The sequence below is a fragment of the Marmota flaviventris genome, chromosome 3, assembly GCF_047511675.1.
Source record: "Marmota flaviventris isolate mMarFla1 chromosome 3, mMarFla1.hap1, whole genome shotgun sequence".
NCBI classification, from domain to species: domain Eukaryota; kingdom Metazoa; phylum Chordata; class Mammalia; order Rodentia; family Sciuridae; genus Marmota; species Marmota flaviventris.
In genome coordinates this window covers 47,238,770-47,263,558 of record NC_092500.1, presented here as the reverse complement: position 1 = coordinate 47,263,558, position 24,789 = coordinate 47,238,770, and the positions used below count along the sequence as shown (strand labels likewise).

Here is a 24,789-nt window from a genome sequence, read left to right as displayed (position 1 = left end):
CCAAATTCAGCATTGGTATGTGGTGGTTTTGTGTTCAAGGTGTTAAAATACTACAAAGTACTATATCTCAGTGTTTCTAAAATGTACATATTTTTATATTATAATTATCTGTGAAATTAGGCTGCATGCCACAGTTCAGTCAGGTTTTTCCACAAATGGAACATAAAGTAACAGTGTATCTGACAGTGTCATCTTAGATTCTGAATTATGGTTCTGTACACTGCTATAAAATTTTAGAATTCTTTTTAAAATTCTCTTTTAACTGAGTGTTTTTAATGTGGGAAAATTATTTTCAAGTTTTTCCCTAAAAATACAAATTTGGGAGTTTATTAACTTTTTAGGTTAAAATATATTCTCAAATAATGGCAATTTTGAATTGCATCTTGTAAGTCCTAAAGTCATATTAAAAGTTAACATATATCCAAAGTTTGTAATTATTGTGTAATCAGATAATTTAAGATATTATTTTATAAGTGGAAACAATATGTAATTTTAAAATTTCTATTGTCTTGTTCACATAATAGTATATTTAGTTGAAAATTTATAAACTAATTTTTAAATGATGGGGGTATGAATCATTTATCTTTACCCTTGTAGTTTTAAATTATCACCTGTGTTAATGGAGTATTTTTTTTTCTTTAAACAAAATAATCGAAGGTAATAGTTGAGATTCCTTTAATTACAAAATTCAGGGAAAAATGAGAATGAATTTGATAATAGCAAAAATTTGAAAATAGTTATAAAGCAAAAAAATGAAATAAAAATTAAAGCGGTAGCATAGGGTGAATTGGAGGTGTAGAAAATTAGGTTCTTCAAAAATTAAAATAAAGGTTGTAAGAATACTAAAAGTTGAAAAAAATCAAGAGATGATTACTGTAGGCAAAGTAGAAAAGTTGGGTTAAATTTTAATTTTAAAGGAAGCAGACTGGCTTAAATGAGTAAAAATAAATTTCATATATTTAGTATATATTTATTGAGCGCCTACTGTGTAATAGGTAATACAAACTTCTGAGGTCGATCTGTTTCCTAGTAACTCCCCAGACATGGGAATCCTACTTATACCTCTGTCCCCAGAATAAACAGACACACACACACACACACACACACACACACGCATATTTGTATATGAAACCAGTAGGTTACAGGGAAGAAGTCCTCAGGTGTTCTTCACTGTCCCCCAGTCTCTTTCTAGCCATTTGGAGGTAATTTTATTGTCACATATGTGTGTAACTGAAGCTCCCAAGCATTCCACATAAAACCTCCACCAAATACAATGAAGATATCATTTACAACAATCTCCCTCTTGTTAGCTAATAAGCTGTAAATTTAGGTTGCCATCTTCCAGCGGGGGGAATAATATACAGTCTCACTCCATATTCTCTTAGGTTTCCAGGATTTGGGGTTTTAATACACTGGTTGCATATTGTTTTCCTCAGTTGTTCATGAAATCATTCCACAAGTATCTTTTGAGCACCTCCATATAACCTAATACAGTGCTCTGCATTATTTAGGAACAAGGCACTATTGTCTCAATTTATATTGTGATTGGGTTTTACAATCTTGGTTTAAATGTTTGTGGAACCAATAAATATTATTCTTTCTTATTATTTAGATGGAAGTGAAAATGTGACAGGATTGGACCTTTCAGATTTTCCAGCATTAGCAGACCGAAACAGAAGGGAAGGAAGTGGTAACCCAACTCCATTAATAAACCCTTTGGCTGGAAGAGCTCCATATGGTAATTAAGCTTTTTTATGATGGCCAATGCAAACTTTCTTTTGCATGTACACATATGTACGTATACATGTGTGTGTGTTGGAAAACACAAATACATATATATTTGTGTTTTCCAATCAGGTTAGTATAATTTCGTCAGAATTCACACAGAAGAATTTCTGTGTCTTTCAGAATATGTAAACTGTAAAACTGTACAGAAACCCAAAAGGAAGTCCTTATTGTTATTCAAAAGTTATTTTCTGCTGATATCTCTGCATTCACCTAAGTGGCTATGTGGTCTGCCTTTTAAAACTTGCCTTAATTGATCCCACATTTTTTCAAAAGCGTATATTCCTAGTTATTAAAAATGAATGTCTATACATTGAAGATGTTTCTTTAAACCAAGGTTTCTTGACATTCACACTACTGACATTGGACTCAATAATGCTTTGTAGACAGGGGATTTGGATGTGCTATCCTGTTTGTATAGAATGTTTAGCAGCATTCCTGCCTTAAGCCCACAAGCTGCCCCCACAATCATTGTTGTTTCCAGACATTGGCAAATGTCCCCTGGGAGAAAAAATAACCCCTACTGAGAACCACTGTTCAGGGAATATATAATAGTTTATGTAGACTCTTGATCATCATTAATACCCTTCATCATCCTTTTTCACTGTGCTAATAGATAAAGGATTTGGCTAATAAAAGTTAAATAAAAATAAAGGGAGGGAAGCATGCAACAACAGTATAGCAGTTTTGGCGTGAAAATTCTGTGATGGCGGTATACCCATATTCTGCCACATAGTTGGTTCCTTTTGGGAAGACTCCTAATAGAGACAAAGAGCAAAACAATGCATTTAGAAAAGGGATCAGTTCATCAGTTATTCTAAAGTAGAACTAATAATATTTTTCCCATTATCAACCAAGAACAATTTCTGTGTCTTTCAGAATATGTAAAAAAGGCAAAGTTTTATTGTTCATATTCTAAAGTTTCTAAATTAATCTTCCAAAAATTGATCTGTCCGGGAAGTTGAGTACCTAGCTGCTTAGTTCTCAGTTGAGACTCTAATGTTTTTAACCTTTCCTCATAGGTCCATTTTTTCATCCCTTTAATCATTCCCGTTGCTCTTCTTGGACCATCTCTAGTTTCTCCATATTGTTCTTGAATTGTGGAGCCCCAAACTGCATATTGTTCTCCAATAAGGGCCCGACTAATGCCATGTATAGTGGGAGGATTATTTCCCAGATCTTGCATGTTTTACATCTATAACATGGAATCCAAGAAAATCTGAAATAATATGGAGTTGTTTTATAATTGATTGCAATTTGCTCACTCTGTAAGTTACTTTCAAGTAGAATACTTCCATGTTCTTTTAAAATTTATTTTGTTCATTTTTTATTTGAAAGTTAACTAGTATTTATAATATTTAGCCAAATATTTAAAGCACGTTTTTAAACAAAAAATTTTAATAATCCTTACCAATATCATATCAAATCATATTTTTAAGAACCTATGTATGGCATTAGATTAGAATTACAGGATTACCCACTAATTTCCCTTGCATTACTTTGTGTGTTGAATTCTTAATCAGTACACCAAAATTTAGTTCTTCATTGCTGTCCTGATTACTAGTTTTTTGAAGTATGCTTTCATAACATTAAAAAAATCTTGTGGTATATTATGATGAGGAAAGTTAACTTTTTATAGCATGTAGCAAAATATAATGAATATCAATTGCAATTCTCTGGATTATTTTTATTACATAGTTGGAATGGTAACAAAACCAGCAAATGAGCAATCCCAGGACTTCTCAATACACAATGAAGATTTTCCAGCATTACCTGGTTCCAGCTATAAAGATCCAACATCAAGTAATGATGACAGTAAATCTGTAAGTAACTGAGAATTGTATATGTGAGTGATATAGTTTTCTTCCCTTCAGATTTATATTAACAGTTACTTACTAAATACTTTTACGAAACTGTTTATCTTGAATATCTGTAATAACCTAACTTCTGAAGAATGCAGTAAAGCTTTATAACTTAGAAGATAGCCTATTTTTTTCCTATTTCATATAGGTATGCAAATTTCTGTTGAACTTCTCAGAGTTAATTTAGACTTTTATTGTAGTCCCTGTCAGCTGGATCCCATGAAGTTTGATAATATAGCCTTCTAAGGAGCTGTGTTTTTCTTGAGTAAGTTTTCTCCTTGAAGAATCTTTATACACATTTTTATACCTGTGTTGATTCAGCCAACTCAGCTTCTTTCTGCCTTAACAAATGTATTTATTTGTTCCACATTTCACTGAAAATAGCCTTTTGTATGTGTGACGGGAGTTTGTATATTATTAAAATCAATAATAAAAAAGATGATTGGGTAAGAATTCTAATAAGTTTAACTTTTTTAAAGTCCGTGTTTCTAGCTAGTCTTAGAGGTTGCTTTGGTGATATTTTAGGTAATGTACTATTTAGTTCTTCTAAGTGAAAATATCGAAGAGTGTAACTAATAGTGTATCTCAAAGCAGAAGCCCGAGAGGGGTTTTTCTCATTGATTTAAGATCCAACATAGTTAAGAATATTTTCCCTGGATTTCTTGTCCATTAAATCTTTAAATGTGGATGATATGGGATTTGTTCATATAACATGGGACAATTATGGAAACAGAATTTTCATGTAGAACTTGAAAAGCAGGTAAAAATGTACTACCAATTTAAATATGGTAAAGAATGAATAGTAAGGGATTAATATACTGACGTGAATGTATGTACTTAAAGCATTTTAATGTCACATTTAATTTTTTTCATGCTAGAATTTGAATACATCTGGCAAGCCAACTTCAAGTACAGATGGACCCAAATTCCCTGGAGATAAAAGTTCAACAACACAAAATAATAATCAGCAGAAAAAAGGGATCCAGGTGTTACCTGATGGTGGGACTCTATAAATATGTCAAAGATATTATAAAATGCATTTTCTTTACTTTTTCCTCACAAATAAAAATGACTTTTCTTATCCAGGTCGGGTTACTAACATTCCTCAAGGAATGGTGACGGACCAATTTGGAATGATTGGCCTGTTAACATTTATCAGGGCAGCAGAGACAGACCCAGGAATGGTACATCTTGCTTTAGGAAGTGACTTAACAACATTAGGCCTCAATCTGAACTCTCCTGAGTAAGTTTGTTTCTTTCTTTTTTCACATTTGTGTATAATATTTCTACTATTTAATCTTAAACTTGTAGCTTTTTATCGTATCACCAATTATATCTTTTGCTGACATTCATTGTTACTGTTACCTGCTTACTTTTTGGGTTATTCGTGTCATATTAGTACCTGATTCATCGTCATCTGTATTATTATTCCTCTTATAATTGGGTCCACTATTATAGATGTATATGTGATCCTTTAAAAAAATCCTGAAATCTTGGTTCCTTGAACGTCTTTTTTCCAAAAACTTTGTTTTCTCATACTTCAGCCACACCTTACGTTATCCTTTTGATCTGTCATTGCTAATAATTACAGTCTTTGCATCATTTTAAGTGATGCTGTTATGCTTTGACCATTACTTCTGTTTTCTATCTGTCTCCCTCTAGTATTATAACTCTTATAATCATTTGGGACCTTTTTTTTTTTTTTAATGTATTTTTTTGGTTGTTGATGGACCTTTATTTTGTTTATTTGTTTATATGCGATGTTGAGAATCAAACCCAGTTGTGTCACACTTGCCAGGCAAGCACTCTACCACTAAGCAACAACCCCAGCCTACTCCTTTGGGACCTTTAATCCATTGATTCTTATACATTTTCACCGTTCCTTGGTATACCTGTCCATCTTTCCCTTTTGTGAACTCATTTCCTTCTCATTGATTAAATGCTGTGGTCAGTCATAATTGTTCATTTACATATACCCTTGACTTCTTTGCCCCTCTTTCACTTTCTAACACTTGCATGTAACTACAGCCTGGTCGTTTTTCTGCCTGTTCTATTCCTGAGTGTGCTGCTGAACTCAGAGTAAAGTCATACAACTTTACTGCCTTTCATTATGGCCAAACCTCAAAAGCAGATCCTTAATTTTGCCAGATCTACTTATACCTGAGATGCCTAGTCTATTCTTTTTTCTTTTCTAAACAACTATGTTACATTTCTGCAAACCCCTAATACCTTCTCTCCCTGTCCTTACTCTCAGATGATGACCTTGCTTTTTATGTGTACTTTTCTAAGAAGGAGGGTGGATCAATCAAAAAAGAACATGGGGCCAGGCGCAGTGGCCCATGCCTGTAATCCGTGGCTCAGGAGGCGGAGGCAGGAGTTTTGTGAGTTCAAAGCCAGCCTTAGCAAAAGCAAGGCACTAAGTAACTCGGTGAGATTCTATCACTCAATAAAATACAAAGTAGGACTGGGGATGTGGCTCAGTAGTTGAGTGCCCCTGAGTTCAATCCCTGGTACCAAAAAAAAGAGAACATGGGCACTTTCTACTGCCATCTGCAACTACTTTATTCTTATCTTTTACTGTTTTACTTTCTACTCTAACACTCTCTTGAAAATTCAAGGATATGACAGTTTTCACACTTAATTATTTCCATTAGCATTCAAATATACTACTACTTCTCCCGTTTTAAAAAAGAAATCTTGTCTTGGTCCAGCCTCCTTCTTTGTTGAGTTTATGTCCTATTTCTTTATTCTCTTCAAAGCAAAACTGTTCAGAATAATCGCCTGTTTCTCCAATTTGTCCATCAGGATTTTGTCCCCACCATTTCACTAAAACTGTACTTATGAAGGTCACCAAATAGCCTCCAATATTAGTAAATTCAGTGGTTTCTTCTAGAATTTCTTTCTCCTTGAATTGGAAGACACAATTCTTATCTAATTTCACTGGTTGATTCTTTTTATTTATTTATTTTTTATTTTTTGCTGATACCTCCTTCTCTTTTGACCTTTTTGTGTTCTTCTTTTATCTATTTACTCTCTTAGAGACCAGTTTCATGGTTTTAAATACCATATATATTGAGGAACCCTCTCCAGCTTCTCTCCTGGACTTGAGATTTCCAGATTCAATTAAATATTATTGAGATGATCTTGCTCAGATTTAGTGCATCTGTAGCCTTCCTAATCTTGGTTTATACTTCCAGAAGCTTAATATCATCTTTAACTTCCCTTTTTCTTTTGTACCCTATATCTAGTCTTTTTCCAAAATATATACATAATTTGTGATCAGATTATGTATATATTTAAACTGCTACTAGTCTGATTTGAATCAACATCCATCCTCTATTGTCTGGCTGTTCTGTTAACCAATTATCAGGTATTCCCAATTCTTTAGTTTCTAAATATTGTAGCAGCCAGGACAATCCTTTTAAGTTATTTTATTAAGTTAAGTTATTATTTTAAGTTATTCCTTTACTCAGTACCCATTAAGGATTTGTGGTTTCATTATAATTAACCCCTCCCCCCCCTAATTTTTATAGCCCTACAACATCTTGCCTAGTCATTTCGTCTCCCCAAACCCTACCTCAAAAGCTTTTTCGTTTGTTCACTGTGTTCCATCTTCACTGGCATTCTTGCTATACCTAAGATTTCAATCATGTTCCTGCCTTAGTTGATCTAAGAAGAGTCTAACTAGAACAGTTTCTACCTGGTAGTTAATATGATTATCTCCTTCAGTCTTTGTCCAGATCTGACCTTCTCAATGGTACCTAAACTGACCACCCTATTTAATTATGCAATCATTTCTCTTCCCCTAACATGGGTTATTTATATATTATCCTAAATTTTTTTACATCTCTAATCTTTCACACTTAATCAGAAAGTAAATTTTATATAGTCAGTAATCTTTGTTTTGTTTACTTATATATCCCAAGCACCTAAAGCAGTGCCAGACATATAATAGGTACTAAGTAAATATTTGGTGAATTTGAAATTTGCTCTTACTATTGTGGGAGGTTCATATAAATGGGAAAGTAATTTAACTTGAAGGCATAATATTGATGAATTTAAAGCATTCTTAGTTGAAGTCACTTAAAAATAGGAAATTTGAATCATACTTTTTTAAAATATTGTGATAACTTTTTTATATTATTACAGGAATACTGAAAGAAGCAATCCCACTGTATTTTTCATATGTATAGATATATGTTTCAGTTTTCTGCTGTGTAAGTCATAGTAAACCCAAGAAATTAGAAGTAAAGATGGTCATTTTATATTTGAGGTCTGTTTTTCCTAGTTTTTGTGAAATTAGATTAGAAATTTGTTTTTCTACTTTGGATTTCAAAGTGGTTTTTTTTCCCCCCTTATTCAGAAATCTCTACCCCAAATTTGCATCACCCTGGGCATCTTCACCTTGTCGACCTCAAGACATAGGTAGGAGAAGCTGTTTATGTTGAGAACTTTTTGAAAGATATTTATAACTGAGAATCAGTTAATAAGGCTTTTTTCATTCTATTATCCAGACTTCCATGTTCCATCTGAGTACTTAACGAACATTCACATTAGGGATAAGGTGAGTGTAGTTTATTATTCTACTCAGTCAGCATGAATTTTATCTATTTTTCAGGTGCCGATTTTCAGTTTAGACAGCATAATATTTTTAAAATAATTAACAGTGGTCTTGGGGATATGCTTTTGTATCTTCATTCAACTTATATGACAGTTTTACTTCTATTTTTGTTTATGATCTTAATATTTTGATAAAGTCCTAGATTGTAGTTTAAAAGTAAAACAATGTTAGGACTGGTAAAATATTTCTCACAGTTATTAAAAGGATGTAACCATAACCACATTCAGTGGGAATAAACTTGTGGAAAATTTGATAAATTTTCTTCTGATATTTTTACTTTATGCCTTACCCATGAGAAAGAGTTTTTCTTAAAAATAGTACATAGGTGCAGTTTTTTAATGGAACAACTGTACATCTTTTAAAATTATTTATGACCTTGGCTTTTTTTTCTTTTACTTTGTTTTAATTACCTACAGTTCTAATTATAAAGTAATTATTAACAGATTACAGTTTTTATCTGTTTCTTTCACTGTAAGAAAGAAAATGGTAGAGTTCATTTCCATTAGAAAAAAATTCAAATGAAAAAAAATGAAATCTAAATTTTTGAAATTGTGAAAAGATGACTTAATGGAAGTGTGTGTGTGTGTGTGTGTGTGTGTGAGAGAGAGAGAGAGAGAAAGAGAGAGAGAGTGTGTGTGTGTGTGTCTGTATTTAAATGACAGCATTCTGATTATGTACCACACAGTTGTATGGTCAAATGGATATTGATGTTGTGGACAGGCAGATAAAGAGAGAAATATATCCCAAAATGTCTTTTAAGTGTCTGAATACATGGAAAACAAGAATTATGATAACAGGGAGTGCTGGTATTTTTCATTTGTGGATTTTGTGATATTCTGTCATCTCTACTATAGAACTCTTTTGCTCCAGTTTACATATTGGTTGCAGAACATTTCCTTAGACCAGTTTGAGAAATGCTGAAAATCGGTTGCATTTGGTAACCGCCACCTGAACAGGGGTCACATGAATGGGGAGAAAAATAACATTCAAGAATGTGTGACAGCCAAGTAAACACTTAGGTGTAAAACATCAGATAAACAGACACATTTTTTGTTATTGTTGTTTTGGGGTGCCTTTAAGGTTTATTTTAATTTGAAAATTTGAGACTGTTGAACTCACTTATAGTTTGGTGACTGGTTATTTTCTACCTTGTGAAGAGAAATATAGTCATTCTTCAGTCACTTAAATCATAATTCTGTATTCCCATCTGAAAACAGAACCAAGTGATTTGTGAATCACTGTCAGGTATAGATTCAGTCTACACTTATTATAAGCCTTCTGTATACATGATTCTTTCATAAACCCTCACTCATTTAATTTCATTTACTTTTTAGTAACTTTCGTAGGTGTCTTTTTCCACATTTTGCAACCGAAGCTCATAGATGTTAAATAACTTGAATGTGGTCATAGAATTAGGACTTGTATTTAAGTTCTAGATCTTTGAGCACAATATTCTTGTGTTATTGCCACATTGGATATTAATAAATCCATGTAGTGAGATGATAATATTTGGTTTCACTTGGAAATTTTTATTTAGCTTTTTCCCATTGATATTATCAAATAGAAGTAACAGACATAATTGTTGTCATTTGAGTAAACCAGTTACCTGCTATGAAATGATAAGTTTCTGTGTATCTTAAGATCTTTGTTCTTTTTCTTTTTTTTTAACGTCAGTGATAGCAATTATATGTTAAGATTTTAGATTTATTTAACATTTCAGAATAATTTTTCTTTTCTAGCTGGCTGCAATAAAACTTGGTCGATATGGAGAAGACCTTCTCTTCTATCTCTATTACATGAATGGAGGAGACGTATTACAACTTTTAGCTGCAGTAGAGCTGTATGTTGAAAGTTTTTTAATCACTTTTTTATTATAGTGAATCTTGACTATTCCGAAAACTTTTTAAAATGATAATGCCATAGTTGAGTAAAAATCTTTATCAATAAATTTATTTTTACATTTAATAAAATACCTTTAGATTGAAATTATATAATTACCGTGGCTTCATAATCGTATACATAAAAAGAATTTCACAATTAAATAATGCCAAATTTATAAGAAAACAATCAACTTGACTCAGATTTGGTGAATCATTTTGTTAAATGTATGAATTATAAGGTATGCCTGTGGTTCTTTTTAGTCCTTATGGAACCACATATATTAATTAGAAACCAAATTTCATCAACCAATAAACATTTGTTGATTATTATATAGGCAAGGCACTGTGCCTATTTGTTGTGCGTTTTGAAGTGCTATAAAATAAGGTCCATATTATCCTAGTATTATCATAAGGACCACATTATTATAGTTTTTCTAATTATGTTTTTATAAATGGCCTTGAATCCAATACTTCAAAATGTATTTAAAATGACTGTGTTGATAATGAATTGTATAAGTTTTTATTTCAATTGAGAGAAATTTCCCATTTTCCCTCATTTTTATAAAATAGGAATTATCATTTGTTCCTTTAATTTGTTCATAAGTAAATTGACTCATCCATCTATAATTAGCCATTGTTGTCTTTATGTCTAAAAACTACCTCATTGTGTTGGAAGGAAAGTGTTTATTTACATGAAGTCTTTAATGTCCCTTTTGGAGGACATTAACTAATTCTGATTATTCCACAATTTTTAAGTTGTATAAATCCTCACTAGTTTTTGCATGAACTCTAATAAGATTTTGAGAATTTAGGATTGATAATATTTGAGTTAAAAAAATAAAGTAATACAATCATTAAATTTTTCAAAATGGATATTGTTTTCAACATAGTTATAAAATTACATCAATTTAAAAGTTTAATTCAATAATAAACATCTCAATTTCTGTTGAGTGTTCAGAAGAGCAAGTCAGGAATGAAGTTTCTAGAACATGTTGAATCTTTATTTGGTCTGCCCAAGTTTTTATTACTCATTGGACTTTTGACATCTCATTTGTTTGCATAAAAAATTAACTTTCGTTAAATAAAGGTATGGGATTTAGTAATAAATTTGCTTTCTGGATAAATTTAAAAATTATTTTTCTATATTCCATTAGTGTTGTATTTAGTAACAATAAAGACTCAGAAGCCTTGTAAGAAGAATCCATATTTATGTATATTTTTGTGTGTAATTTTTTCTGAGAAAGGTTTTTCAAAATATAGGAAATGTTTGATGTGAGCCACAGGAAATAATTACCCTTTTCTTTTAAAATTTGAAGTTTTAATCGTGATTGGAGATACCACAAAGAAGAACGAGTATGGATTACCAGAGCACCAGGCATGGAACCAACAATGAAAACCAATACATACGAGAGGGGAACATATTACTTCTTTGACTGTCTTAACTGGAGGAAAGTAGCTAAGGTATATTTTTTTCAACGTGCAACTGTGTAAATCTAGACTTTAAAAAAGAAGTGTGCTTTTTATTCTGTTTATGTGTACCAATATGTCCATTCCAATAATGTGCCAGATCTACCCACATCATTTTTTTCTCTACGTGCTTGACTTGATTTTACCTCTAGGACAATGTAAAAAGAGTTAATTTCACTATAATAGGTAAACTTGGGAAGAGATTTGTAAATTTGCACAAGACTTTATAACATTTGAAATTTTTTTTTGTCTAATGAATTGTAAAATAAAGATACCCTTTTACAGGACAAGTCATGTATTTTCATGTTATTGTTACTGTAAGCAAGGATGAGATTTCCCTAAAAGGAGTACATAAAAGGCTTTTTATACTTGCACTCATTATGGTAAAGATACATGAATGTTTATTTGCAAATCATTTAAAGGAAGAAAATTGCAAGGATTAACCATTACTACTTCGGTGACAACTATGCTAAATATGAGGGGGAAATGGGCTGTGCGGAAAAGTTGATTGTTTTATTTTGGTTTTGCAACTTTTGCCTCACGAAAATGCCCTTATAACTGTCCCATGTGCAAAATTTCCATCAGTGTAAACATATATTTCACATGTGTCCACTACCTTGTGTGTACTTAAGTCTACTCAGTTAAGAATATAGCCTGTATTATCCAATTTCACCAGTTATTTTCCTGAATTGGTTTTCTATTAATGATTCTTAGGATTGTAAACTCAGTAGTTAAATTTACTTAAAACCAATAAAATTTAAACAAACAATGCTCACAATCAGTTCTTTGGATAATGTTTTAGCTATTAGTTTTGAGTTGGTTTGTGGTTTTGAATCAGCTTTAGTAAACTGATAACTTACATTTTAAGAAAACAGTTTAAAATGCTTAACAGATATATATATATATAACAAAAAAGTTTGATATCTCAAGATTTCATGTAGAACTTGGATCAAAAAAAGAAGTGACCCCAACACAAAACACCAAAATAAAAAACATACAGCAGGCTAAACCTTATTTTTATTGTTCTTTTCAGATTTCTTTACTTCTCAAATCAAGTCCATATACTAAATGAGTTAAATATTAAAGTTAATATGAATATCTTGGTTTCCAAAAGAATGTATGATTTAACATTTTGGATGGAAATAATTGTGCAAATTAAAAAATAATACATGGGACATTATGTGTTTTACCTATTTAAGAAGTATGTTATCTCAGAAAGCCATAGCCTACATGTCATGTATTTTGTTTGTTTTTGAGGGGGTGGGTACCAGGGATTGAACCCCAGGGTGCTTAACCACTGAGCCACATCACCAGCCCATATTATTTTTTACTTTTGAGACAGGGTCTCACTAGGTTGCTTATAGCCTCACTGAGTTGCTGAGGCTGATTTTTGAACCTGCAATCCTTCTGCCTCAATCTCCTGAGTCGCTGGGATTGTAGGCGTGCACTACCACACCTGGCCATGTCATGTATTTTAATTTAACTTTTATTCATGCTTTATCCTTGTGCAAGTTTCCTTTCTATGCCTATTTCTTCTTTTGTAAAATGTAGATGTTGCTTTCCTCTAGGCTGTCATGAAGATTAAATGCAATTTAACACACAGACATGCATACATATATATCATGAGTATAGTCATCGTATTTGATACATGGTAGTAGTTGTGGCAGTTTTGTTGCTATTATTTTTATCATCACTGTGATAGCTTACTACTTCATTCTTTCAAACATGGAAAAATTGTAACTGATTGTTTTTAAGTCACTGGTTCTCAAACTTTAGCTGACTTTTCAGAATACAGATTACTAAGCCATACGTGGACTGTTTCTGATCTAGTAAGTCTAGGTGGTCTGAGAATTTGCATTTCTGACAAGCTCCCAAGTTATGCCAGATATGACACTGGTCCTGCTCCACACTTAATTCCGAATTAAGGGATACTATGGGGGAGAGGGTGTTTTGGGAGGGGAAAATATTCTACTTGTAAATAATTGAAGTTTTTTGCTCAGTATCATTGTAAATTTCAAGCCTATATATGCAAAAAGGAATAAATGTTTGCAATATACAGCTGTGTAGTTGTAGTTAAATTTTAGTTAGACATGTATCAGGAAAATAACTTTTGTGAGAAATTTAGTTTTCCATAATTAAGTTCTCCCTGTAAAGCTAAATATTCAGAAATAACTTAAACATTAATATAGAGCCCTTTTAACTTTCCAACAAAAGTAATTCATCATTCAGATAAATGTTAAAGAAAATTATATCTAAAATATATATTAAGTATATATAATAATACATACAGTATATATAGTTAAAACTAATTTTGACTTATTTTATCTGATATCCTTTTTAGTTGAGCTTTTGTCTTTACTTTTAAAAATTTTAGCTGTTAAGTGGGAAAGTAAGATTTGAGAAATATTATTCTTCTCTAAGAAATCTCAAGTTAACAATTTGTTGGCCACTTGCATGATGATATCACCCTATATAATTTTGCTAGAATTACTCGTCTCACTAATTTCATATTGTGATAATTCAAATAGCGTATACATAATCTTAATGAACACATTTTTAAAACAATTTTAAAAGAATTTCTTCCACAGTGAATTTTTAGGTGATGCGGCCTCTCTTTCTCAGTTAAAGACTTGAAAATTTGAGAAATTCTTTTAGTCCAGTCATCTTTAGATCTAATAGGATTTGTTACACTAAGGATTTTTTTTTATCATTGCTTGATATACATGTGGGTTTTTTTCATTAATTTTGCTGATACATATTAGTACATTTTATATTTTCATAATATATGCTTTTCTTCAAAATTATTACTCATAATTATATTTAAGATAGTTTGCTACTTCCTAAAATTTAAATTAATATGGATTTATTAAGTAATAGAAAGCCAAAATTTTGTGAGAATTTTTGGAAACATTCATACAGTATAAGTCTCTATATAATTAGATCACTGGTAACATTGTCTTTGCAATAATTACTTATTTGGTTCCTTTGAATCCAGTGTGTAATTTCATTTCTGCTTGAATTAAATAACCTTTTGAGAGTATATAACCTTATTTTATTACTGGGAAAACCAAGTCATTAAAAAGTTACTTAAAAAGCAAATATTCTGTTCCTAAAGCAAATGAATAAAGGTTTTTTTGTTTGTTTGTTTGTTTGTTTTGTTTATCAGATGTTAATTACACTCTTGCTAGGAGTTTTGCACTATTGCAAGCATTAGGTAATAATGTACAGACAAATTTCTTGCTCCTACGAAATGTTCAAAGATGTGCATGTATGTAGTTATATGTATACATTTTACAAACATGTAAGAGATCTTACAACTTAAGATTTGTGAACCAAAGCAATGTGTTTAAGCTTTATATATTTTTAAAAGGAGAAAATACATAGAAGACTAAATATGACCTGTATAATATCCATTGAATACTATTAAATAATTAAATATTTTTAATTATTAAAATATTTATGCTCCCTAGGTTTAAACTAATCTTTTTCTAGAATGTTGGGGTAAAAATGTATGTAGACTAATAAAACTAGCCTGGTTTAAATTCTAATAATAATTCATTGTAGGTCATCCGTGTGAATGAAATTTTAGTTTATGTAACTTAAAATTTTATGCATTTTTATACATTTTGAAAACTAATATGCCAGTTTTAATTTGAAAAGAATGATTTTAAAAAATGATTTTTTAAATTACTAATTTGGATAATCAACTTCAGTCAAACAATAAAAATCTTTTAGTTCCTAGGTAGGGGTAGGGAAGAGCGAAAGGCAGCTACCATAGTTCATTAGGCAGATACTGTGGCTGTGGTAGTTTTGGTGTTTGTTAGTTTTTACTGTTAAGCAAATAACCTTCATACTATGAATCATCTGAAAAGAACCTTTTTAAAAAGCCAGAGTCACAACAGTGTTCTTACTTTATAAACTAATATCATGAAATAATTTTTTTCAAAATTACTTTTGGATTGGATATATTTGAAGTAAATCTGTTTTGGAACTTGGGCTAAACATATTTTAAAAAATGTGTTACACTAGAAAAGACAAAAGCTTTGGTGTCACATGGGTCTGGATCCTAATCCTAGGAGTTCCACTTATATGCCTTGGGTAAGTTACATGTGAACTTCGTTTCCTCAGGTGCAAAGTGAAAATAATATCTACTGTTGAGTTTAATATAAAAATTTGGGATAAAATTAGCCATGTCTCTAGTTTTGGCACATACTAGGCTTTTAATAATTATAGCTTTGGCACATACTAGGCTTTTAATAAGTGTAAGTGGTTTGTCTATAGTTGTAATATACTTTAAATACGTGATTCTATATCTGAAATTTTGATTACATGACTTCAGTTTTCATTTTAATAATGGAAACATTCATTATGAAATCAGTTTGAAACTAGACACAGGTAAAATATGTTAACGCATGGTTGCAAATGTCACTAGTTTAATCTTTAATATATAATTCATATTGAGAGAATCTTTATATGGAAATATGTAGTGATAGTCTGTGCTAATTAAATTCAGGTTATAGTATTAGTAATTTTAGAGTGTCTGTTTTTTGCAGCTGCAGAGGTGTTTGTTGTTTTTCCCCTCAGTATACATAGTTATATTTGCATTTCTGTTCTTTAAGCATGGAGGAAAGGAGTCTGAAAAAATTACCATTCTTAAATTTTAAAACTCATGGAGTTTTGAAAGTTTGCTTAAAATGAACAATCTAATTTAATTATCGGATATGCCTGCAGCAAAAGTACTGTCTTGCTTTGGCAGTTTGGGGTTTTGAGTTTGTGAAATGGGAAGTTCTGGAGTGTGAGTTTTAAGGTCACTGTCTTCCTCAGATTTTTATGAAGTTAGAAGAATTTTACTTGTTTAAAATAAAGCATGATAAAGACAAATAGGAAAAATCTTCATTTTGAACTTTTTCATGAGCAAAAAGTAAATTTTTAGGTTTTTGTACTTTTGAGAGTATGAAATGGTCTTTTTTTTAAATACACTATAATCTTCAGTGCTTTGCATTAAATGTTTAGTGATTTTTCTCCTTTTAAGTACAAATTTATAACATTTTACTAAATGTTCATGAATAGTCTCAACTTAGATGCAGAAAGTCTACAATTTTGTACTTATAAAATAGAATCACATTTTTCTTTGTATTTCCATTCTTCTGTAGTTATTTTAATTGGTTCATATGGTAAAATGTATTCTGATAAAATTTTGAGATCAAAAAGATGAAATCATTTATTTCATGATTTTTTTTTTTTTTGGTAGGAGTTCCATCTGGAATATGATAAATTAGAAGAACGGCCTCATCTGCCATCCACCTTCAACTACAACCCTGCTCAACAAGCCTTCTAAAAAGACTTCCCTTTTCTTGGGGTATGGCTGTCTCAGCACAATACTCAACATAACTGCAGAACTGATGTGGCTCAGGCACCCTGGTTGTAATTCCTTGAGGATCTGGCAATTGGCTTACGTAAAGGGTCACCATTTGAGGTCCTGCCTTACTAATTATGTGCTGCCCAACAACTAAATTTGTAATTTGTTTTTCTCTAGTTTGAGCAGGGTCTGAATTTTTTCATTTATTTTCATTTTTGCCAGCAGACAGACTTGGGTCTGTAAAGACAAGCAAGTACACTGACAGAAGTTTACCATTTAGTTTCTTATATGTAAAAAAGAAAACCCACAAAAGACTCAACAAAATTAGACCACAAAATTTGCTTTGTTCATTGTAGCACTATTGGTAATAAAATAACAAATGTTTGTGCATTTTTATGTGAAGATCCTTCTCGTATTTCATTTGGAAAGATGAGCAAGGTCTGCTTCCTTCATTTTACTTCCCCTTCTGTTTTTGAAAGGCAGTTTCGCCAAGCTTAATGCAAGAATATCTGACTGTTTAAAAGAATGATATTGCCACAATCTCTGGATGGTCTCCAGGGTTGTGTTATTACTGAGCTTCATCTTTCCAGAATGAGCAAAACACTGTCCAGTCTTTGTTACGATTTTGTAATAAATGTGTACATTTTTTTTAAATTTTTGGACATCACATGAATAAAGGTATGTATGTACGAATGTGTATATATTATATATATGACATCTATTTTGGAAAATGTTTGCCCTGCTGTACCTCATTTTTAGGAGGTGTGCATGGATGCAATATATGAAAATGGGACATTCTGGAACTGCTGGTCAGGGGACTTTGTCGCCCTGTGCACTAAAGGGCCAGATTTTCAGCAGCCAAGGACATCCATACCCAAGTGAATGTGATGGGACTTAAAAGAAGTGAACTGAGACAATTCACTCTGGCTGTTTGAACAGCAGCGTTTCATAGGAAGAGAAAAAAAGATCAATCTTGTATTTTCTGACCACATAAAGGCTTCTTCTCTTTGTAATAAAGTAGAAAAGCTCTCCTCACTGCAGTGTTGACTTTGATTTTAAATTGTGAAATTATTTCTTCAACATGAAAATTAGAGGGAAAACAAGTTTTGCAAATATCAAACTGAATGGTATGACTGAATTTAAAGTGTCTTTTGCAGCTTTCAACAAATAATTTAATAGAACCATAGCAAACCATTTTACTTGTAGATTAAAAATGTAGACAAAAAGATTAACTGGAGAAAACTTTTAAAAGTGGATTATGGCAGCATACGGAATATTCTCGGGGCCCAATGGGAACACTTTTTCTCTGAGGAATTTGATAGAGTTTTGAGATCTATCTTATGAAGTAATGCACAAATTAAGGTAAGACAAAAAGCAAGGTGGGGTAGACTTTACCTTCAGTTTGCTGGCCTGGATATTTCATTTTTATGGGTTGATGAATTCTTTTCTCATATAAATACTATATTTAAAAATGTTTAAAGACTGAAGCTACCAAAGCAGAACTATAGTAGAAAAAAGCCAGTGAGTTTTAAATTTTTAAATTTTTCATTTTTAACCTATTTTTCTATAAGAGTGAACGTTTATTGACATTTACCAAATCATTGTTTGAAAATTAAACATTTATGACATTGATGTGTTTTTGTATCAGGAATGAAAAATGACTTAAAATTTACCTTTTTCTATGTATTTTGAGATATTAGAAACTGACAAAAATATCAGGATTTTTTACTTTTCAGAATTAAACCAAAGCATCTCCTCAGTAGGAAAGATGGCAGTTAGGTTATCATAACTATTGTGCAAAAATAAAATAAAATAAAACCCTACCATAGTTGACATAAACCAGAATCAAATGCTACAAAGCAGTTTCCTTAAAGATTACATCTTTTCATAATAATTTGTTTTGTAAAATGTACCTTTTACAACATAACCATAAAAAATAAATAGGAAGAAAAACACAGTTAATGGGAGGGAATCTTTATTCTGATGAATGAAAACATAAAGTCTCAGCTGAAACATGATCATGATTGGGACTATATGACTCATAATGAAGACAGCTCGTATCAAGTGATTTGTTGTGTTTTTCCTTCTTTTTTAACTGCCGTAGACATTAAGTGTACACTTTCCAGTTTTCTGGGGTTTTTTATATCCTGGATTATCAAAATTTTTATAACTTGTTGATATTAGAAGTTACCTATTGAGTTCAAATACACATTTAAAAATTATACTTAAAATCTTTAAAATATTATATTAAACTAATACAACACTCAATTCTTTGTACATGTACAGGATTTGACTTAAACTTACTAAATTTATGATTTTTCTTAGGTTTAATTCTGTTCATATTCCCCTGTATAGCTAGTTGAATACATTTGTACACTGTTACATAAATTTTGAGATGAAACTATAATTGGCTTTCTGGAAACAAAAGCTCTATTTAGTTGTAAAAGGAAGTCCTTTAATCTATTTGGTATTTCTTGAAGTGGTACTATAATTTATATGGTTGAATTTCATTTGCTGGGGGTTTTCATTGCACAAATAGTTTTCCTCAGATAAAATGAATTTTAATTTATAACAAAGTTTATTTAAGTTCTTACAGTATTTATAATAAAGCCAACCATTTAACTGGTCTTTTATTTTTTTGCCACTGAAATCGGGACCCAGCAGGTGCTTGATTAATATTTGTTCACTGAGTGGTTTAATTTGATATTTCAATTTGAAAATAAAATGTACAAATTAAAACATTGGGCTTTGAAATAATTTACTTTTACTATAATTTCATTTTCGCAAGAATATTTTTAAGCATCAACTAATTTTCAAAATTTTTCAAATGTTCCTCTCTACAGTAGAATCGATTCTTCCTCTGAATCCTCTTTCATTCACAAACCATATATCTTCCATTCTGTTATATCCATTATCCATAATATATAAGGCATCTGAGCATGGCTCTGAATCACTTATTTCATTTAACTTAGATTTGCATTAATAATAACATCAATTTTGCAAAAACAGTTGCTGAAAACCTAAAAGTGTGTGTAGAAACAGATGTATTAAGTGTTTTTCTTAACCATGTTTTGTCTATGTAGTTTATAAAGAAGAAGCAGAAATACATACTAACTAGATTCCATTAGCAGTCTCTGCAGGGTCAGGGTGTACTCAGTGGTAGAGCACTTGCCTACCATTCTTGAGTCCCTTGTGGTTCCATTCTTAATGTTGGGGATTTAAAAAAAAAAAAAAAAAAAAAAGTCTGTGGAGAATGAGATAAGCCAGATGTTTGTCGAGCTGTCTTTACTTTCTAAAAGCTAGATCCCAATGACATGTCCCAACTTTTCTTGCCCACTGGCATTACCTGTGAATTAGATCATATCATGAATAGAGGACACATCTGGGATGAAGTGCATAAATGCATCAACAGTCAAAATTGGGATCTAAAGCTAACCCAAAAGCATGGTGTATTACGTTTAATCAAGTAGGGTATAGTGAATCAGAATAATGATATAGCTTTGATGTGAAAATAAAAATGGAGGGTGTTAGCTATAACATGGCTTAACATTGTTTATATGTAAATTAAGATCAATTGTGATTCTGTTACTAAAAATAATGAGTGTAATCTTCAGCTATATTAAGAAAAATGCACTGCTGAAAACAACATGGGGATCCTGCTGTCTTAAAAATACACATCTGAAATGTCAGGTCAAGTATGAATGCTGTGTTTTAAGAGCTGTCACATTAGCCAAAGGGGAAGGAGTTGTGGCGTGCTTCCTAGCTACCAAGCAATATACTGAATGTTTAATTATTGTGTCCTGTTCAAAGAATAGCTTGATAAGGTAGGTGGGTGTTAGTATCTCCATTTTACAAAATTTAAAGTGTTACCCACCAAAAAGGAATTAGGGATACTTGTCATTAGAGAATAAACTTTGGAGACCTAGTATTTGTCTTTTCAAGAACTGTCAGTGAAAGACATATTAATTTGTGTGATGAAAGAGTAGAAAAAGGACCAATAAGAGATTTCAATGCAAATATTTAAAAGTAACATGTAATTTTGTGGGGGGTAGGGGAGGTTGAACCCAGGAGGTCTCACACATGCTTGGTAAGCACTCTACTACTGAGCTGTATCCACAGCCCCATAATAAGATTTTGAAATTAGCTGCTGTGCAAGGCACCGGACTCAACTTTTATAAAACAACCAAAGAGAGACTGGCTGAAGAGTGTTCTTACCTAAGGTAAGAAGTTGAACTGAATGATTTTGTTTCTGTGGTTAACTGAAAAAGTTAAGGAAGTGAGATAATTATTGTATTTCAGCAAACCTAATTGCCAACAATTTCAACAATTATCAATTTATGTTCCACTAAGGAAGAAAAGGTTGCTTAAACTATAATAAGCCACCAGTTTCAAAATGCATTCCAGTTATTTTTTTAAATGTTTCATGAGGAGAATGTGCATTTTAGTATTGATGAGATGTAGAGCATGAAGAAGAGACAAAGGGCAGCTAAGGGGGATATACATGATAACTGTCTGGTAATATATGAAGAACTTATTAAGGAGAGAAGCATGTCTTAAAACCAAAAAGTGGAACTTCAGAGATTACGGTTCTGTATTAAGGTGCTGTCCCACTGCACTACCTGCTTCATGAAGTAAGGATTCTGTCAGTAACACTGCTTCAGCAGAAACTGGGAAACTCAGAATTGTTACTGACATGACTGTTGATTAGTAAAAGTTGGATTTGATAAATTCCAGGCCTCTCTCCAGCTCTTTTCAGCTCTTGACAGGTTGATACTCTTGATCTGAAGCTGGGGACTAATGTCAGGGCAAAAAAGTTTACACTTAATTTTGGCAGTTCTGGGGATTGAATTTAGGAGCATTCTACCACTGAACTACATCCCCATCCCTTTTTATTTTATTTTGAGGCAGGGTTTCACTAAGTTGCCCAGGCTGACCAACTGGTGATACTCCTCTGCCTCAGCCTCCCAAGTAGCTGGGATTCCAAATGTGCACCACAGTACCTATTTAAAAGTGTATACCTAAAGCACATTTTTTTTTCTGTGAGTCATGGGTATGGTTTACTTAAAATCACTGCCTTATATTTGGAAAGAAATTTAAAAATTAAAAGCTTTAGTCAATTTTAATTTTCCCCCCATTTTTGATATTAGGAACAGGAATATGAAAAAATACTAAAATATGTGTATATGTTCACCAGTGTTGTTCAGTTGCATATTTTAGTTCTGTATTCAAAGGAAGCAATAGTTTTTGTTAAATTTTAAGGTAAATGTTTAGCCTGAAATGTTCAGTGTATTAGTGTGCAACTTGCTGTTTTCTGCTGTGACAGTGATCATATAAATTAGATTGAGCAATATTTGTATTATTTTTAAAATTTGATCATAAATGTGGCTTATAAAAGGCTCAATTCGGACTGCAATAACTATAGGAATTCAATCAAAAGTATCTTCTAATTAGATAATTCTCAAGTTAGTGTACTGAGAATTACCTAGGGAAATATATTTGTTTTGTTTTATTTGTTTCTTTTTTCTTTTTCCAGGGCTAAGGACCAAATTTGCACGTGCTAGGCCAGCATCTTGCCACTGAGCTAAATCCCTAAACCCACTGGGGAATATATAAATGTCCTTTTTAGTACCCACCTTCAAACACTGATTTTCAAATGTCTAGAAAGAGGCCAGAGACATGTAGGCTAGCAAATATCACAGATCATTTCTGAAGTTACTGAGCTATCAATCACGATTAAAATTCACTCTGTCTACTATAAAAGTACTAACTAGAATAAAAGCTTAAAAGGTTTTGGTGAAATCTCACCAAGTTAATGTGGGATAATTCCTGTGTTCATTTGCTTTTTTCCTAAAATATCTAGTGTTCTAACAGACCATGTTATTACAGTAGTATTTATTAGCAGAGCAAGAGGAAAGCTAGATCCATTCTAAAATAACAAGTGTTTTACCTCAGCTATATTTCTGGGAATATTGTTACCGTATCTAAGATACCTACGTAGGTTTGTATGCATAGAAACTGCTAACGGCAATTGCATACAGTATCAATATACTCATTAATTGAATTTGTCCAGTTGTGAACATTGTGACTTGACAATATTTTAATGCTTAAGAACTCTATTCATAGGGCTCTGTAAAAAGCTTATCATTTCCATGTCTTATCAATTTTCTGTCCATTTAAATGGCTTTTTGAAAATGTCGTGAAACTCAAAATGGTCAGAATTGTCATAATTTCCTATACTGAAAACCTAAATTATTACATAAATAATATATGATCACAAGTTGACACACTAAAGTACTTTTAGCTAACTTATGTTTTATATAGTAAAACCAACTTTTCATTCCTCACAAGATTTATCTTATTAAATCTAGAATGTTCAAACTGTGTTCTAATCTATTTCTAAGGCCTGATTTGCACCTGCATTACACAAATATGTTTTGACATATTGTCAGGTGAAATGAGTCTGACTTTATCCCTGAAGTGTTAATTCCTTTAAACTACATTTGAGGGTACTAGCTGAGGAAAACAAATTGAATTCTTCAGGATGAATTACAGCAGATCTTAATTTGCATAAGCATTTCTTTAAATGTAATGCTTTGGTAATTTGCATTGGGGGCCTAAGTGACATTTTGACCTCATAATTTAATTACAGTAAAGTTCTTTTTTCTTTCAGGCTAATCTATTCTCTAGTGCATGCTTAAGATACTTTTTATAACAACACATAAGAGTTCTTCAAACATTTTTGGAAGAAGTGCCTCAAATTTCAAGGGTGATATACTGTCCATAAATGACTGCATCTGCTTGATTCTTTTTTAGACTCAGGTCTCAGTACTCATAAACTTATAATAGAAACTTTTAAACATTTTTCAAAATTTATATATTTCAATAAGAAAACATTACATGAGGGAATGGCATAAATAGTTCCAGCTTCTTGTGTATAAAAATAAAGATTTGGGGCAGCCAGAATGTTTCAAAGCTACCTTTAAATCTGTTACATACTGAACATTTATTTTAAGATGTAGTTTTAATTACCATATGTAACAGTGCATGAAAAATGGGCTGCCTTTGAGTCGTTAAATATTTCCCCTCTTAAGATTTTTTTTTTATTTTGAATGTTTTAAGTAACTGTCTTCAAATGATTAGTATTCGTCAAGTATAAAGTAAGTTATCTATTACATAAAACTTACACCTCAATTTTTCAAAATGAAAGTTTTATTACTCTACTGAGAAAAACTATTTCTAGATTTCCCTTTTTATCAAAAGTTTTCCATTTTTTTCCAGTTCATTCTAAATAATGTAGATGTAACATTTGAATATTAACATAGTTGACTTGCAAAACTATTTGGAATACAAATTCTTGCTAACAGAGATAAGTCAAAATCATTTCTCTGGCTTCTCTCTACATTTGCAGTGACATGTGATGTGATTTTGATGGTGAATCTCAAAACCATTGTCCTGGAAGTGAGGGTAAGTCAGATAACGGAAAAAAAAAAAAGTGCAGACTTTCATTTCAGTGCTAAGAAGGGTGTCATTTACAACTCTGAATTGTCCATTTTCTTAGCATTTGGGGAGTAAGGATTAGTTTCCTAAACCCTCTGGAGAAAATACTGCAAAAACAAGATTAGCATAAGAAACAAAGCCTAAGAGGCACAAAATCACTATCTTCTTCACACATCTGAAATGGAGTCATTTGTAAAGCTTTATCCTATAAAACACCAGAGGGCAGAACTAGGTACCATACATGGATGTTATGGCAAGGCAGATCTAAAATATACAATAAGAAAGAACCTAATAATTTTTTAAAGGTCCCCAAAAAGG

At 31.7% G+C, this 24,789-nt stretch overlaps 1 protein-coding gene across 5 annotated transcripts in view; it reads left to right on the top strand.

The window, feature by feature from the left end:
• Cnot2 (CCR4-NOT transcription complex subunit 2) overlaps nucleotides 1-18,009 on the top strand; it is a 100,837-nt gene extending 82,828 nt beyond the window's left edge. For all 5 annotated transcript variants that reach the window (XM_071609684.1, XM_071609681.1, XM_027923430.3 and 2 more), the window contains 9 exons: nucleotides 1,613-1,738; nucleotides 3,484-3,608; nucleotides 4,526-4,646; nucleotides 4,734-4,890; nucleotides 8,011-8,072; nucleotides 8,162-8,211; nucleotides 10,008-10,108; nucleotides 11,465-11,609; nucleotides 16,867-18,009. In XM_071609684.1, the coding sequence (XP_071465785.1) occupies nucleotides 1,613-1,738; nucleotides 3,484-3,608; nucleotides 4,526-4,646; nucleotides 4,734-4,890; nucleotides 8,011-8,072; nucleotides 8,162-8,211; nucleotides 10,008-10,108; nucleotides 11,465-11,609; nucleotides 16,867-16,953 (974 nt within the window). In that variant the 3' untranslated portion in view covers nucleotides 16,954-18,009. The remainder of the gene's footprint in view (nucleotides 1-1,612; nucleotides 1,739-3,483; nucleotides 3,609-4,525; nucleotides 4,647-4,733; nucleotides 4,891-8,010; nucleotides 8,073-8,161; nucleotides 8,212-10,007; nucleotides 10,109-11,464; nucleotides 11,610-16,866) is intronic.
• Nucleotides 18,010-24,789: the final 6,780 nt, after the last annotated feature.